Source organism: Archocentrus centrarchus, chromosome 20 (assembly GCF_007364275.1).
Source record: "Archocentrus centrarchus isolate MPI-CPG fArcCen1 chromosome 20, fArcCen1, whole genome shotgun sequence".
Taxonomy (NCBI): domain Eukaryota; kingdom Metazoa; phylum Chordata; class Actinopteri; order Cichliformes; family Cichlidae; genus Archocentrus; species Archocentrus centrarchus.
The window spans coordinates 28,237,105-28,254,632 of record NC_044365.1 but is presented as its reverse complement, the minus strand read 5'-3'; the positions used below and the strand labels follow the sequence as shown (position 1 = coordinate 28,254,632).

At 40.4% G+C, this 17,528-nt stretch overlaps 1 protein-coding gene across 1 annotated transcript in view; it reads right to left on the bottom strand.

The window, feature by feature from the left end:
* Positions 1-17,528, bottom strand: part of sema5a (sema domain, seven thrombospondin repeats (type 1 and type 1-like), transmembrane domain (TM) and short cytoplasmic domain, (semaphorin) 5A) — a 137,063-nt gene that overhangs the window by 87,692 nt on the left and 31,843 nt on the right. The window contains exon 2 of the mRNA XM_030757311.1: positions 7,449-7,661. Within this exon, the coding sequence (XP_030613171.1) occupies positions 7,449-7,596 (148 nt within the window). The 5' untranslated portion in view covers positions 7,597-7,661. The remainder of the gene's footprint in view (positions 1-7,448; positions 7,662-17,528) is intronic.

The following is a 17,528-nucleotide window of genomic DNA, read 5'->3' as shown; positions in this document are numbered from 1 at the left end:
AGATGACCAAATCTCTTCAGGCCGCTCGGGGATACAAAATGAAAACACTTACAAATAGCAATGACGTGTCGGACTCTTACTGCAGTTGAGGAATGAAAAAATGTACTAATCCAAAATAAATAAATAAATAAAAATTCATTCCACAGGCAGCTTGTCATCCATTAAAGTAAAACATGGCTAATACATACCTGACCTTGGACATTAATAGGGATGTTAAGCTCCAAAGACCTTAGTAGGCTTTTAACGTTAAAATAAATCCCCAAATGACCAATTAAAGCATCTCTGACACGACTTGCAGCCTGTTGCATTTATGAATGCTATGAGGCCATTTGTTTATTTTCTTGCTTTCACTCCCCTCCGTCTAATGATGTGTTCGCTGTTTGGGGATGATAAAAGCTGAGCTCAGTTTGTGGCTGTAAAACAAGTCAGGCCGTTGCACTCCACAGAGACATGGCCCTCAGCTTGGCCTGTGAAGACATTGTTTACACCACTGTTTATAACCTTTAAAAGCCTTTCAAGCCTACACCCAGGAACACTTGTTAAATACAACACTTTATTAATACAGTATATCTCAGGGGCTCGGTGCTACAATAACAGTACGAATTCTTGGTCAGGCATCCAAACATAACCTTCTCTAGAAACGGGGATAAAAATCACCCTTGCTAAAGTAATCCTATAAATGGCTCACACTTACATTGGACCTATATTCAGACCTGTTTTTGTGAAAGTACAGCAAGCGTACCTTTCGGGTAAACATTTGGAGCATTGCTGCTGGACTGTATGGTGTACTTTCTTTCTGAAACCCTACATTTCTGAAACCACCACACAAAGCAGAAAGCAGTCTTTAGACTACAGCACCCTTGCACCACAGTAGCAGTTCTGTCAGCCAAGTGTTGTGCCAAGTCAGAAAACCACCATCCCCCAGTGGGGTCAAACCCATGTGAGGCACACCCTTCCACTGTCAGGCCACAATCACACAGAAAGAAAGAAATGCTGTCACTGGAACCCACTCAGACAAACCTTGACCTTGGCTTCTCGTGATGGGTCACAACCGCTCTTTGAGCTCTGTTTTAACTCCTTTTTTACCAGCTGAGCATGGGATGTTTTTCTGTGAGCTGAACAGCCACAGATGCAGGTGCAGTAGAGCTGCATATAAAAAGCCTGTGTCTAAAAAGCAATGCGGCACATCCTTAAATCTCCATTCTCTCTAATGACTGGCACAGAATGACTCCTTTAGTTGCAAAAATAGTTGCAAAAATAGGGCCAAAAATAGGGCTGATACACTTGTATACAAGTGTATCAGAAAATGTCCCCATTATTCTCTTGTTTTCTGACCTCGGTAAATACTTTGAAAATGCATGTCAAATCTTCTTCATGCAGTGTCTAACTTACTGTAGGACTGACAAGTCACTACCATAAGTCATACATGCATCTGCGGTTGTGTCACATGTGCAGCTACATGCTGCGTATGACCCCTTGTGAGTAAGTGAGGAGCCAAAAACAGCTCTAGCTCTTCTTACCATAAAATGAAGCTGCGCCATCGCGATTCACTTTGAAGCTGATGGTCTGGTCATTCCAGGCTCTAGTTGCCCAGATAACCCACTAATGTATTTACTACCAGGTCATATTTCATTTTACAGATTAACTTCTAATGTTGGAAAATTGTTTAACTTTAATATCTCAGTGTCTTAATGGCCAAAATCCTAAAATATTTGGTTTGCAAATATAGAAAACAAAGAAAATCAGAGTAAAATCCACACGTGTTAACTGCTGGCCCTGGAAGGACTAGTTAGTTAGCAAAGTTTAGGGGGTCCATATCACTCTTATGGCTATGTCTGACTAGTTATAACCAGCAGCAGTGTGGCCAGAGCCAGAGTGACTGCATTCCTGTTTCCAATCTGTATTCTCCTTGTTGTAGCTTGATATTAAGCATCCAGTCTTCCTACCCAAATAAAAGTATTCCATGAAATGCTAACTTGCCATACACTAGACTCTTTCTAAACCTCTATGCATTTGTCTGTGTTTGTTCTTAAGGGAATTGTTCGTCCGAGTTGAGTGGGACAGTTAGGTTGCTGTGATCCGCAAGGGTGTATTTAATGTGTTTGTAGTCCTCCCAGCTTGGCTAAAGAGGAGTCATGGCAGCCTGCACACTGTTTATTCACAACAACCAGGGATTACATTATATTACATGGAGCACCATGACTCACAAAAGACAATGATAATAGGTTTAACGAGAGGCTTCGCTTCCCTCACACACAGTCTATGCATATGTGTATGCGTGTCTGTGCTCATATACATATGCTTGCGATATTTGGTAATGACTCATAGCTGTTTTTTTGTTTGTTTTTTTGCTTTTATTGCAAAAAAGCATGGACTGTAATTTTGCAGTCACTAAAAAGCTTTGTACAGCCTCTTTTTTTTTTAACAATCCTGCACAATGAGATGTGTTTGAACTGCACAATCAGGGCACGGAAGGAAAGCTATTAAAAAAACAAAATGGAAATAACTATAAATGTGAAGGAAAAGATAAATGGACATCTTCATGGGACCACGGGAATTAGCAGCTTTGCAAATGTGCTGATTCTTACACGAGGTGAGAATAAATAGGACTGAAATGCAAGTAATCAAAGTTCAGTGATAAAACTTCACGTGAAAACTTGTACTTAAAGCAAATTTTCTTTCCCCACATGGCTGCAGTGAAAAAGTTTAGAGAACTTTAAAGCTTTACAACAAAGCTGATGTGTAAACAAGGCTGCAGCAGGCTTTACAAGCCATTTAAATGGAACTACATCAATGCAATCCCATTTTATGAAAAAACAGGTCCGCCTGCACATGAGCGCCACTGAGTGTTTATGTACCCCAACACACACACACGGCCTAACCCACTCACACACAAGGAAAAAAAAAAAAACACTGCAGGTGAGACAAAATTTGATTTACACTTTTAATTTAAATCCTGTGACCACCCACCTCAAGACTCACGACTTGGGGAAAACTGAGAAATGTTCAACTCGTTCTGACTCCCCTGGTAAACCGAATCATGATGTTTTCTTCTCCAAAATAAAAATTAAGGATAAGATGGACATCATGTTCCAAGACTTCCAAGACTTGATCAATAGATATATTACATGGAAGCCGTGTAGCTGTGGAGAGTGCTTTTTAAACTTCTCAGGGGGGCTAAAGCAGTTTGGAAGCTCAGACCCTTTAACAGTCAGAGACACTTGAGGCAAAGAAACATGCTGATCTTTTTAACTCCACTACATGTGTTAGAAGTGTTGCATTTGTCCACTTTTTTGTTTTTTTTTCACTGGTGCTAATTCAGTTAATCTGTTTGCTATAATGTACCAATACTAATGACACAAACCAGCATTTAGCTGCAAATGTCCATATATAATGAATTTTAATTGCTGCAAAACTATAATTATATAGCATACTTTTCCACAGAAATGTTTTCCTACACACCACTTCTGTGTTGCTAAATTGTTCCAGTAAAACACGGTTGCAAATGCCAATTCCCATGGCTAAAAAATGAACCAACCTAAAGTGCCAAAAACTCCAGTTCCCTGAGCGACCACTCGAAAAAGACTCCAAAAGAGAGCGAGTCCTCTTAGGTTCTCATGCTGAAATGTCCAACTTTATAGCATAAATAGCCTGGTACTATTACATTTAAATAAATTAGTCTTTAAAATTAAAGCTAAAGTTAGTAATTTAGCTACTTTAATTAACAAGTTGACGCCGACGCAAGCAGCTGTTGCCGGCAGCTGTCTGCTAGGCCTCACTTCTGATGAGTTGAGTCACCGAACTAAACCTCTCGACCGTGTTGTGAAGTTTGTGCAATTATCTAGCAGATAATATGGCTTGCTGCTGCGTGGTTAATTGTAGTAACAGACTGTCCGAGGCTGCTTCAGTTTTGGTGCACAATATTATAGTATTTAACTTCTATGTTAAGAAGCACTCATTAGCAGGTATTTGTGTCTGCGTGATACACCCATATAGGTTTTGGTGGTGGGAAGTGTGCTACTGTGAGCTGATATCTTAGCACTCCATCCTTTCATCAAAATATGGTTACCAAAAATCCTGCATGGCTGTGGCCAAAATGATAACATACTTTAAGTATAGTCTATATCCAGAGCACTGGAGTTAAAACTTTAAATGATTTTGTAATTTGGTAAGCCAACCTTTTACTTTTTACTCTACATCATCTACTTTTATTTAACAACTCCCCAAAGAAACTCTAAAGACTCTTTGCATTAAGAAGCAACTGTATCATCACAGCTAATCACTCACTAAAGACTTCTTCACTTGTCTTTCTCTTTCTCAGTACAGTAGACTCTGTGCTGCTGAACCGTATCTGAATGCTAACTAAAATGTCGACCCTTCTTATTAATGCTCCCATATTCCAACCAAAGCATTAACCCGCTGAAGCTTAATGGGCCAATCTGGTACATTAGAGAACACAAACACATTGACCACAGCTGACCCACTAGCTGATGTCTGATCCTCCTCATGCAGAAAGCACAAGGTATGAACGCACTGCATTAGCTGGGCAGTTAGTCATCATCATTGCACTCAATTGGTGCAGAGGGAAGAGCACCACCTCGGCTAACAATGATGTGACAAAGACTGGGAAGAAAGACAGCATGAGGGAGAATCAGGGTTGTAGGTGGGTGGTTATTCTGAATATGAGTCTTTGCATGCATGTGGATCACATGCAGTGACCTTGGTCTTCCAGTCAATTTTAGCCAGACAGAAGGCTATGAGATTATCTGACTGGGGCTCTGTTGTAATGAAAACAGCTCAATGACATTTTGCTGCTTCACAGTGGCTAGACAGGACCGCATTGATCGCTATTGATACTTAGAGTCGACTAGGATTCAGTGTTTCATTACAGTTTAGTTGTTCAGTAGAAAAGTATGATAGAAAGTGAGGGCAATGAAATCGGATGCAGAATTTACTGTATCTAAAAACTGCAGAGCCGTGTCGTAAGGGCACATAACGAAGACAGTGTCTGCCTCGTAGAGCAAAGAGGAAGGTAACAAAGGAGGAGAAGTTTTCCTAGACAGAAAAAAATTTATTTTTTTGCAGATTACATTTGGATTTTTGCAACAGGAGGTAACAAGAAAAATTTGTGAACTGCTGCCAGTCCTCTTTTCGAACACCACATTTGCAATTTGCAAATTTCAATTGTGGTAAATGTATTAAAGGTATTAATTATGATATTTTTCTTTTTTTAAACAATGTGTCCTTGATTTCAATCTGAAAAAGACAAAAAAACAAAAAACAAAAAAACACATAGCTAGTTGATGACTGTTAATTCTGCTTGATGAGAACTGTCTGGAAAAGTTTAAGAGATGGTTAATTAAGGGCTTGACTTTTGAATGTTTCTGGTGTACTTCATTAAAGTAACAAAGGGGACAGAAACAGAATTTGCATTAGGCTTTTCTGTTGTTCATCATTGTGTGACCAGATTGTAAAAATTCCATCAGAATCTGTTGGGTAAAAGAGTTTTTCTCTGCTCTAATGTCTGCTCTAATGGGTCTGAAATGTGAAGCCAACACCGAAATGCTTCAAATCTGCATTCTTTTTTAACTGTCCACCAGGGGGCGTGAAAAAAGACTTACAATTCTATTGAGGCACATGTTGGAGAGTCATCCACCGTATTAGATTATTATTACAGTACATATTATTACATTACCATCACCAGTCACAAGGAATAAATATGCATTCCCCGACTGGTTAGCAAGTGGATCCTGACAGTTATTGTCTGTCACTACACGAAATCTCTCACAAAGAGGCTGCTGCACTAGAAACCTCTTAATGATTGCTTTGATCGGTGGCATGATTGCAGCAGTCGCCTGTCGTTTGCATGGAAGATGCTGACATGTCTGCAAACATTTGCTAACTACTAACCCAGCAGTAGTAAAACTTCAAAGTAAAAGTTGTGCCTCAGCACTGGCGCAATCACATTTCAAAAGGCACACTTTTCAGTTTCGCTCCCACTCAGAGAGTAGCTGGTGTTTGTAGGCAAGTTGTTGTGTTCCATGCAAACTATGGGTGACCACAGCAATCTGCTAGAGAAGTAGGGGAATATATATTTTTCCCTAGCAATCGGTGGTTGCTGACTTCACTTGTGGGATGTAGGATTCACTTGATCCTACATTGTCACCATAATTTTCACACGTTCCAAAATGCGGACAAGCTAATGTCACTTGTCTGCTAAGTTTATGGGCCCAGTAACTCATCTTGGGTCACTGAATAAAAAATTCAGGCTATTTTGTAAATATTGGGCAAACCTTTTTTCAGAAAGGAGGATTATTCAGGGTATGCTCATTAGCTAATGACTTGTGACTGACAAGTTTTTAGCCAATGACCGTGCAGTTTCACAGTCAGACCCATCGCTCTTGTGATGGCTGGTTTCAAAATACTAGTGTGTGATATCATGGTAGCTACCTCCATCTTTTATACTATGTTTACAATGTTTTTTAATTGTGGAATCTTGCCTTTGCTTCTAACAGACAACTTTACAACTTTATTTTGATCCAAATGCTCAAACCCTGTTAAACTCAAACCCTAACTCACACCCTATAGGGTACCTAAAGGCTAACACTGTATATTCCAGGTTAGCTGGGGACGGAAGCAGACATTAGAGCAGAGAAAAACTCTTTTACATTTTTGAAAAAAAAAGCACAAAAAAAATGACACCACAGGCAGCATCATTCTGCATTTAAATAACATTAAAAGTGGTGGAGAAATCCACAGCTTGACAGGCCTGAAGTGTCTAATTACAGCTGCTAAGATTTAATTGGATGTTCACTGTTTAGCAGAGGTTTGGCAAACAGTTAATTCACATTAAATCTACTAAATTTGAGTTAGACTTTAAAAGTACGCTTACCTCATGTCTGTAACATAATCAAAGGTTTAGGTTCATTGCTCTCCGGGGTTGCAGATTTGAATGTTTTTCAAAGCGCTGAATGCATTTGATTCACATGATTTTTGCACATTTTTAAACAGATTGAAACTTGCCAAGCATCAAATGTGAAGGCGATGTATTCTAAAGAGTGATAATTACAATAATATACCATAAAAGTATGAGAAAAGCAGCTAATTGCAAACTTCCTGATCTAAAAATAGACAAAACAAACAAACAAACAAACAAACAAACAAACAAACAAACAAAGTCCTTTACTTGTGTACTTTCTTAATCAATTTCATTGCAATCAAAGTGATGTGAGCGATTATGTCTCTTAGCAACAGAACTGATTTAATGAAACAGTTCAGAAACTGACCATATATGGTTTACAAGTTTAACCTTGCAAAGAGTGTAGGCGGGAAAATAACTGAGGAGAAAATTTCATATAATTATGAAGGGAGGAAAAAAATGTAATGAGTCGTACTGATGACATCAACAGTGTGCGTGCGTGCGTGCGTGGATTTGTTAAAACACTTACCTGAGTGTGGTATGAGTGGGTGCTCTGTCTTGTAACAGGGTGATTCAGGCAACAGCACTGGCCCTCTCCTACCAGCCACACCTCCAGGCCGTAGGACCAGCATGCACTGCAGCAGCAGCAGTGCATGCTGGATGACAGGGCGTCCCATTGGGGGCCTGGGCTTGGCTCACTTCTCCTCAGGCCTCAAGGGCCAAGAGCATTGGGGAGACACACCTGGAGAGACAGAAGGGGAAAGAGATAGATCTGAGTTTAAACAAAGGTTTATTTCACATTTGATTTGATCCATGTGCTGAAAATCTTATACAGCACCTCTGTATTGCTACATTCACCACCCAGCAGTCCCCCCAGGAGATGAAAAGCTGCAAATATAAATCCTTACCAAAAGGGAGCAGGGGACTGAGGTGTGAAGAAGAAAGAGTGTGACAGATTTGCAGGGAAAAGTGTGCAGGGTTTTTTTTTTTTTTGCTGAGAAACAGCAGGGTGCTCGTCTGCACCGAGACCTCACTTTCTCACACCTTTTGACACCACTGTGGTCAGTCAGACATAGTGTGCATTATCACCCAAAGGGCAGTGTTTGTGTGTCCTCTAATATCTGACATTAAGTGCCCTTTGTGCAGGTCTTTGCTTTCACTGCGGAGGACCTTTGTTGTATTTAATCATAAGGGAAGAATTGGATATTCATGTGTTTTTCATCACTGCTTTTGTGCCTTTGTGACTGATATGCACGTGGAGCAGCGCAGCACTCCTCGTGGCTCAATTACACCCTATAGCTGCTGCAAATCTGACATGTATTTATTCACAACCTAACCCTCCAATATGTGGATGTAATTATTACATAATGCACACAGCAGATTCACGCGTCCTGTAGTCATTCGCTGTGCGAAAAACAGAGCAGTTTGCACAACTCAATTGTTCATGATTTCTTTCTTTGTGGGGGTGAATTGATGAGCGGTCTAGACCATCAACATCATTACTTTTTAATCACTTATGCGATGCTATTACCAAGAAAGACGCATGCTGTGCGCAGCGGAGGAGTAAGCCTTCCTGACTGTATATGACATTGTGAGCAGCATGTGTGGTGGAGTGAGCAAAGATACTCATGAGCTTAGTTGTGAAGTACAAGTAATGGAAGGCATTGCTTTAAGATTTCATAACAGAACAACTGAACCTGTGGTACATTCTTATTATTTTTATTGCATATGAAATAGGCTTTTCATCTGTTGTCCAGCCAGTGGAAAAATTGTATTTTCTAGAGCATGCACAGTTGATTTAGTATGAATGGTAGGTTGCAAATAAGAAAAAAAGTGCGTATTTGTGTCCTTTGTGGGAAAAAAGCTAAATATGGAAAAAAAAAAAAAAAAACCTGCATGCTGTATGCAAGCTAAGAAAGAAGTGGTGTGAACATTTGTTCTCCACAGAGCTCCACTTCTCTGTGAAGTATGAATCCCCCTTAGTGCTGGAAAGCTTGGAGTGGCTGTGGGGTAGAATATAAGACACCTACTCCTGCTTTCAAGTGAAAACCATAATGCCGATAGTGTGGTGGTATTATTTCATTTTCTCCTTGAATGAAAAGTTTACTCTGCCCTTAGTGTGCATGAATAAGCTCCACGGTCGAGGGGGCGATATGGAATTCACTCTCTAGTCCAGTGTGTAAAGGTGCAGGCGGTGCAGATATATGGCTTGCTTTCACCCACAGAGTAATGTAAAACACCTGTCATCTACAGCAGGGAAAGCAAGTGACATCCAGTGCCAGTTGCCTCTCTCTGTTCCATTTTCCTCTCGTCTCAACGGTTCACATGTCAGCTTTTGCACCCTTTTGAAATTTTGCTTTAGTCAACCTGTCTCTTTACATGGCACTTTTCTTCGTCTGCTAGTTTCTTTGACAGTCTTTAGCAATGTTTTGCCCACTAAAAAGCCATTTTACCTGTTGCAAGTCTACAAGCTTGGACATTCTTCTTGTCATTTCTCGCACGGCCTTTTCTGCCTGCATTCACTTAGAGAAAATATTTCATAATCTTCTGGGCACAGAGGTGAACTCGATTTAGGAAATGAGATTATGGATGTTTTTACAGTCTTGTGTGTGTATGTGGTCAGAGATTTAAAAGGGCTCTGTTATTCACATGGATTTCTCTGAGCATATTTGCTGGTTTCCAACACACACACACATTCACACCCGTACAGAGGGTTAGCTGACAGGAGCTTAAGCCAAGGCCAGCAGGTTGAGGCTGAGTGCCCTTTGTTGGCCTCGCTCCCTCTGTAACAATCCCGCACATAACCGCCCGTCATCTCAAACAACTCTGCATACACACACACACACACACACACACACACACACACACACACACACACACACACACACACACACACACACACACACACATACACACACACACAGAAAACAAAGCTCCACCAGCTCATTTAAGCACAATTTGTAATGCTATTTTTAAAATTTATGCTATTGTGTAACCGTTCTTGTTTATCTGTTTCTTCATTGTGTCATGCGTTCTCCTTGTTTTACTGATTTACAGGATGTTAAAATTTGAATTTGCTTTCATTTCTAGGCAAAATATGCACTCAAGGTGCTCTGAGGTGTGTGGGCGTACGCACCCATGTGGTATAATTCATCTGTTGGACACTGCAGTAGTGGGGATGCGCATTAAGCTGATCACGTGTAAGTGCATCCTCATGTATGATTCAACCAAAATACAAACCTGCTCAAGACAGTGCTTCATAACGCAAGTTATGGTGCGCAACTCAGCTTGAATTTTAGAACACACAACAATTAACTAAGTGAAAATGAATCATTATTTTTATCCAAGTGAAGGCTTTTGAGCCTTTAGTTTGTTTTCCTTATCATTGACATCTGGACTGAATGACATCTTCCATCACAACGGTACTGTGCAAAAGTCTTGAGCCACCCCTCATTCTTTAAATTTTAAGGAAAATGAGGAAAAAGCTGAAATGATTTATTGAAACATGTATGCAAACATACATGAAAATACAGTATATAAAGTACAAATGGAGTGTGTACATTTCCAACGAGCTTAAAAGTCAATATTTGGTATCACCACCTTTTTTCTTCAACACAGTCTGAATTCTCTTAGGCAATGTTTCTTATAATTTATTTAAGCAGTCTTTAGGAAGCTTCAATAATGCTGAGGTCTGAGCTCTGGGAGGCCAATCCACGACTGATAAAATACCACTGAGTGTTTTTTTTCTATCCTGGTATGCTTTTACTGCGTTGGCAGTGTGTTTGGGATCATTGTCATGCTGAAAAATGAAGTCATTGCCAATCAGATGCTTTCCAGATGGCATCACATGTCTGGAAATGTAAGCTGACTCCGAACCACTGAAACAGCATGGCATTTATACTGGTACGAGGACAACAAAATAAAAAGCAAAAGGATTGATGAAGAACATTGAGAAAGACTCCTCTGAATGTTTTGTTTTGAACAATCTTTTGTTTTTCCTAGTTGAAATACCTTTAACCAGACGGCAGCTGCCCACCCATCTAGAGCACCACAGTGCTGGTCAGTGTGTAGCCATTTCTCTTGTTGCTGGGTTTCAAAAATGGCGTGTTTGATTCTTATCAAGGAGTCGTTCTCATGACTCATCTAGTGATGTCACTGCCTGGGCAATCAGCGGCATGCAGTCTGTTGATGTCACATTTTTGGCTCGACTCACCTCGCTTGCCACCCCAGCTGAATAGGTAGAAAATAGGTGGGAAAGAGGCAAAAGTCTTTGATCTTTCCACTCCACTATTGTCTTCCAGTACCTTGATGCCATAACTTCATACCCTCCACTAAGTGTTGTCCCCTCTTGTGTACCAGTATAAATGGCATGCCTTTTCAGGGGTTTGGGATCAGCTTATTTCTCTGGTCTGGTAAACCCACCATATACTAGAATACTTAATAAACACAACACCACAGCAAATACTGAGAAACAGGGCACATGATGGATCAAAATCTGAAGATATATAACTCCATGAGTTTTGACAAGCTCCTCAACACCTCTGTCACGATTTTGGGCTAAAATTCAGCCCAAACTGTGACAGCACCTCCACCGTGTTTTACAGATGGCTGTAGACACTCACTGTTGTACTTCTCTCTTGACCTCCTGCATACATACTGACTATGGTTTGAACCAAACATTTCAGATTTGAATCCATCACTCTATAAGGCCTGTTGCTGCTCAAGACCACGTTTAAAAAAAGGAACAAGAAAGTGTGGCTCCATGGAAACATGATACAAGAAACCAGGGGTGGCTTAAGACTTATGCAGAGTTCTGTATATTCAAATGAAAGTGAGCGCCAGTGAAAACCTGTCATTACATGGCGAGGCAATTAAGATCTAGAGGCTATAAACATTTATAAGCTGTAAATTTAAAAAATGCATGTGTCACTTCAAAGTCCCACAGAAACCTGATTTATGACCACATAAGCAGCTGCATTATTTAAAGAGAAACTATTTAAACTGTTGTTTCACTTGAAGTGATTTCTGGTGGATCCTATTTTCTCTTTAACGAACCACAAGCCACTGACTTGTCCTATGGGAGAAAACTGGAAGAGATCTCTGCTGTTTGGTGGTTTAACTCTAAATCATCTCCAGGGCATTGATACAAGCCTCCACCACCACCCACTACTATTCTCAATCCTACACAAGAACACATGTACACGGCCAGTACATTTACAGCACACTGAATGCACCCTGGGACCTGGTGATGGATAACACCCGGTATATTCAGGGCACAGAGCAGAGGGAGTAGAAGTCACATAAAAACTTAACATGGTGTAAATGCTGTTGTCATATGAAATGTATGTGGAGAGCCAGGGAAGTATATGTTCCTTTTAGCAATTTTGAAATTTTTCTAGGAAGTAGGGTGACATGTCATCCTCACTTTTCCTAGTTTGTGATTTTACTTACTTCCCTGCTACCACTGGTAGAAGAGAAATCTACATATCTCTCACTTTTCATCAATACTCTGCTTCAGAGAAGCAACTGATGATGATGATGTGGATTTTTTTTCTTGCCCCCAGTTTTGATATGCAGGAACTCACAGGTTGTTCAACCTTATTGTTTGAGATTTATGGGCCACTATGCAGCATGAATAGATGACAGCAGAACCCAATTAGGGGCAGAGGTTAAAGTGGGCTGGGACAATCTGGAAAGGCATCCAGGCATCTTCAATTATAAGTAAATAGATCTGACTGGCAGTTTAATAATGTCACACAAGATAATTGTGTGTGTGTTTGTGTGCAGCAACCTCTTGTTCCTTCCAGTAGATGCTGTTGAGATGCTTGAGTAATTTCACTCACCATGCATCCTTTTTCCATTTATATTTCTCTCACTAGATTGGGTTCATGAGTGTAGGTATCAATAAACTTGAAAACATGGTTCTCATCTTAAGGATCTAGCTAGCTACAGAAGGAGTCAAAATATAAGTAGAGTGGCTTTTGCTGAAGTGTGAGTTAATATCAATGCAACCTTTCAAAAAGTTCAAAAATAAATTGTTTTTCAGTCTTCCTGATTAGAAAGTACATTATTATAATTACCACCTTAGTCCTGTCATGGACTGCTCAGCAAATGGCATTTGATAAATGGAAGGAATTTAAAGTTTCACTGTATACTTACTGTAATTAGGGAGTAAATATGTACTTCATGTGTTTGAAGTTATCAGGTTAATTCATATTCAAAATTATATTTTAAAGTAAACTGGATGATAATCATTTTTGTGTTATTCAAGAGTCGTGTAAGAACACTGCACAGTTTAATTCAATTCAATTTTATTTATATATCGCCAAATCACAACAAACAGTCACCTCAAGGTGCATTATATTGTAAGGTAAAGACCCTACAATAATCACAGAGAACCATCAAAAGCCAACAGTCAGAACGACCTCCTATGAGCAGCACTTGGCAACAGTGGGAAGGAAAAACTCCCTTTTAACAGGAAGAAACCTCCAGCAGAACCAGGCTCAGGGAGGGGGGGTCATCTGGGGTGAGGGGCGAGAGACAGGACAAAAGACATGCTGTGGAAGAGAGCCAGAGATTTATAATAACTAATGATTATTTGTAGAATGGTGTATAAACAGAGTAAAAAGAGGTGAATGAAAAGAAACACTCAGTGCATTATGGGAACCCCACAGCAGCCTAGGGCTACAGCAGCATAACCAAGGGAGGGAAGGTCACTTGATCCAGCCCTAACTATAAGCTTGATCAAAAAGGAAAGTTTTAAGCCTTATCTTAAAAGTATGGAGGGTGTCTGTTTCCTGAATCCAAGCTGGGAGCTGGTTCCACAGAAGAGGGGCCTGAAAGCTGAAGGCTCTGCCTCCCATTCTACTCTTAAGTATCCTAGGAACCACAAGTAAGCCAGCAGTCTGAGAGCAAAGTGCTCTATTGGGGTGATATGGGACTATAAGGTCTTTGAGATAAGATGGGGCCTGATTATTCAAGACCTTGTATGTGAGGAGAAGGATTTTAAATTCAATTCTGGATTTAACAGGGAGCCAATGAAGAGAAGCCAATATGGGAGAAATCTGCTCTCTCTTTCTAGTCCCTGTCAGTACTCTAGCTGCAGCATTTTGGATCAGCTGAAGGCTTTTCAGGGAGCTTTTAGGACAGCCTGATAATAATGAATTACAATAGTCCATCCTAGAAGTAATAAATGCATGAATTAGCTTTTCAGCATCACAGGACATTTCTAATTTTAGAAATATTGCACAAATGCAAAAAAGCAGTCCTATATATTTGCTTGTGCATTGAAGGACATATCCTGGTCAAAAATGACACCTACATTTCTCACATTGTTACTGCAGGTAATGCCATCCAGAGAAAGTATCTGGTTAGACACCATGTTTCTAAAGTTTGTAGGGCTGAGTATAATAGTTATATTGGAATTTAGAAGCAGAAAATTAGAGGTCATCCAGGCCTTTATGTCTTTAAGAGATTCCTGCAGTTTAACTAATTGATGTGTACCATCTGGCTTCATGGATAGATAAAGCTGGACATCATCTACATAACAGTAAAAAGGTATGCAATGCTTTCCAGTAATACTGCCTAAGGGAAGAATGTATAGTGTAAATAGAATTGGTCCTAGCACAGAACCCTGTGGAACTCCATAATTAACCTTGTGTGAAGATGACTCCCCATTTACATGAACAAATTGGAGTCTATTAGATAAATATGATTCAGACCACTGCAGAGCAGTACCTTTAATACCTATAGTATGCTCTAATCTCTGTAATAAAATGTTATGGTCAACAGCACTGAAAGCTGCACTGAGGTCTAGCAGGACAAGCACAGAGATGAGTCCAGAAGATCATTTGTAACCTTCACTAATGCTGTTTCTGTACTGTGATGAATTCTGAAACCTGACTGAAACTCTTCAAATAAACCGTTCCTCTGCAGATGATCAGTTAGCTGTTTTACGACTACTCTTTCAAGAATTTTTGAGATAAAAGGAAGTTTGGAGATTGGCCTATAATTAGCTAAGACAGCTGGGTCGAGTGATGACTTTTTAAGTAATGATTTAATTACTGCCATCTTAAAAGCCTGTGGTACATAGCCAACTAATAAAGATAGATTGATCATATTTACGACTGGAGCATCGGTTTAAAATAGTGAAAGCTGTGGACGTTGGTAAAGTTCAAAGGACTGTATAGAAAATGTTGATATAATCACTGGGATGTCACCTATTGGTTAGTGAAGTGGGTGGGTTACTGCCTGTTGAGAAGCCTGAAGCTGTGTATTTTTGCCATTGCCACTTTAGCTTATTGAAACCAGGTTTCATGGAACACAAAGCTGGCATCTTCTATGCTTCAAAAGAGGTTTCTTATGCAACATCATGCACATGTTGCTCAGGTTATACCGCCATATTGGACGTGATACAACAATCGGTCGTGAGGGGAAAAATGCGTATTCCCCAACTGGTTGGTAAGTGGTTCCTGGAGGGTGCTGCACCAAAAACCGCCTTGGAACCGCTTTCATCACTAGCAGATTGCTGTAGTCTCATCGTTTGCATGAAAGATGCCGACTTGTCTGCAAAGATTTGATAACTACTAGCTGAGTGGGAGCAAAAATTTGAAAAACTGCAATGCAAACTGCAAACTATGAGTGACTGTGGCAAACTGGTAGCAATCAAAGCTATTGCAAGTAGGGGAATATTCCAATTAGGAAATACACATTTCTTTTTAGTGGTCTTCAAGGGGTCCCTGACTGGTCTCTAGCCCTGCATCACTCCCATCAACGTCCAGCAACCACTTTATTTAAAGGAATAATTGTGGGGATTGTGCTGCTTTCATGTTTCTACATTAAATGAATGATTAAATGCTAAAGACACCAGGAAGTTAGCTGGGAACAGTGGAAAACAGGTAGCACCAAAGGTAGCAGCACTCCTGAGCTCACCAATTTATATCATGTCACATCTTGTTTAGATTAAACTGAAAATGTAATCCACTGAAATCTTACGCAGGCTATTTAACTGTGATGGTCTTGGACTGAAACTCTTATGCCTGTACAAAACACACTGTTCAAGACAGCATGCTATGAATAATTTCCCATGCAGATAAATCACTTGCAGCAAAATGTAAAAGCAGGAAATAATGCATTCAGATGCATATGTACAGTGCATATACAGAGACACCTGCATATGCATTTTAGGAGTTGAGGTGTTAACTAACCAATCAATTGAGGTCTTCCTGCAGTAACAAGTGCAGAGAGGATCATATTAACACCACTATTGATTTTGTCTGAGGGGGACTTCATGATGGTTAAATTGCACTATACATAATGAATAGGCTCCTGAATAAACGGCAGCATTGTATTCATCACAGTGACACACACACACACACACACACACACACACACACACACACACACACACACACACACACACACACACACACACACACACACACACAGGCTCACATACAAGCACGTTTGTCAAATGTGAGTAGTGCAGTGATGATCCATCTGTCCAAACACAGTCAGGGGAGTGTGAGATCGGGGTCACACCACAGTGCTGATAGATGCTTCTCTCACTCCCACTGGCCCCTCTCTCTTTCTTTCTATGGCCGCACAGCACACAACCAGTAAAATCAACCCAGACTGCTTTAGACCAGAGCACACAATGACTCTAGCTACGTTATAAAGCTGTACGCTTGTAAAGCAGCAGACTTATATGTGTGTTTTTGGATGCGACTGGTTGGTTGTTTGCCTGTTTATCACTCTGTCTATCAGGTGGGTTACTGCCAGTTTTTGTTTGTTGTTCTGCATCTCTGTCTGCCAATTGGTTTCTGTGATTTTGTGTTTAGACCAAAGCACACACAGAAATGGAGATGTGTCGGTCTGAAAGGGACAGCTGACTGTCTGATATTCCAAATGTCAGACTGACAGATTAGATTATGATTGAACTAAATTATTTGTTGAAAAAGTGACCTGATGAAATAATAACTGCCTAAACAATTGACTCATTCAAGCATTTACCAACTAGCTGAGTAGCCAAAAATGATTAGCTGTTTTTTTTGAGTAACCAGCAAACAAGATGACCAAGTGACTGCCAGGTTGAAAGACAGACAAATGATGTGGCAAAGTAACAAACAAGGTGACTGACTGACAGAGAGACTGATGAGGTGCCTGACAGAGTGAATGACTGCTGTGTGAAACACCACATGACTGACAGAAAGGGTGGCCTGTGGGCTGACTTTTGTTCTTTTCTGGCTTTAATGGGATTTTCTTTACTGCCACTGGTCTGATTTTTCTGTCTTATATTGTTATCCATCCCCGTGCCCCTCTGTCTCCATCTTTCACCGACCTCTTCCCTCAGTGTTTATGCTCTTAGTCCACCTCAGTCTGCTGGGTGTCTCACAAGCTCAGCAGATGACTGAGAGAATGATGGAGTGATGATTTTGCCATCAAAGGCTCATCACAGCACAGCAGGGTCCTTTCCGCTCGGCGACCCTCCACATCAGAGGGCAGATTAATTCCTTGCAAAGAAATGTTTGTGTCTTTCCAAGAGTGGGATTGAAAGGCACGCTTGGATCAGATGGCTTGTTTCAAAACCTTATCTGTGCTGCACAGTGTG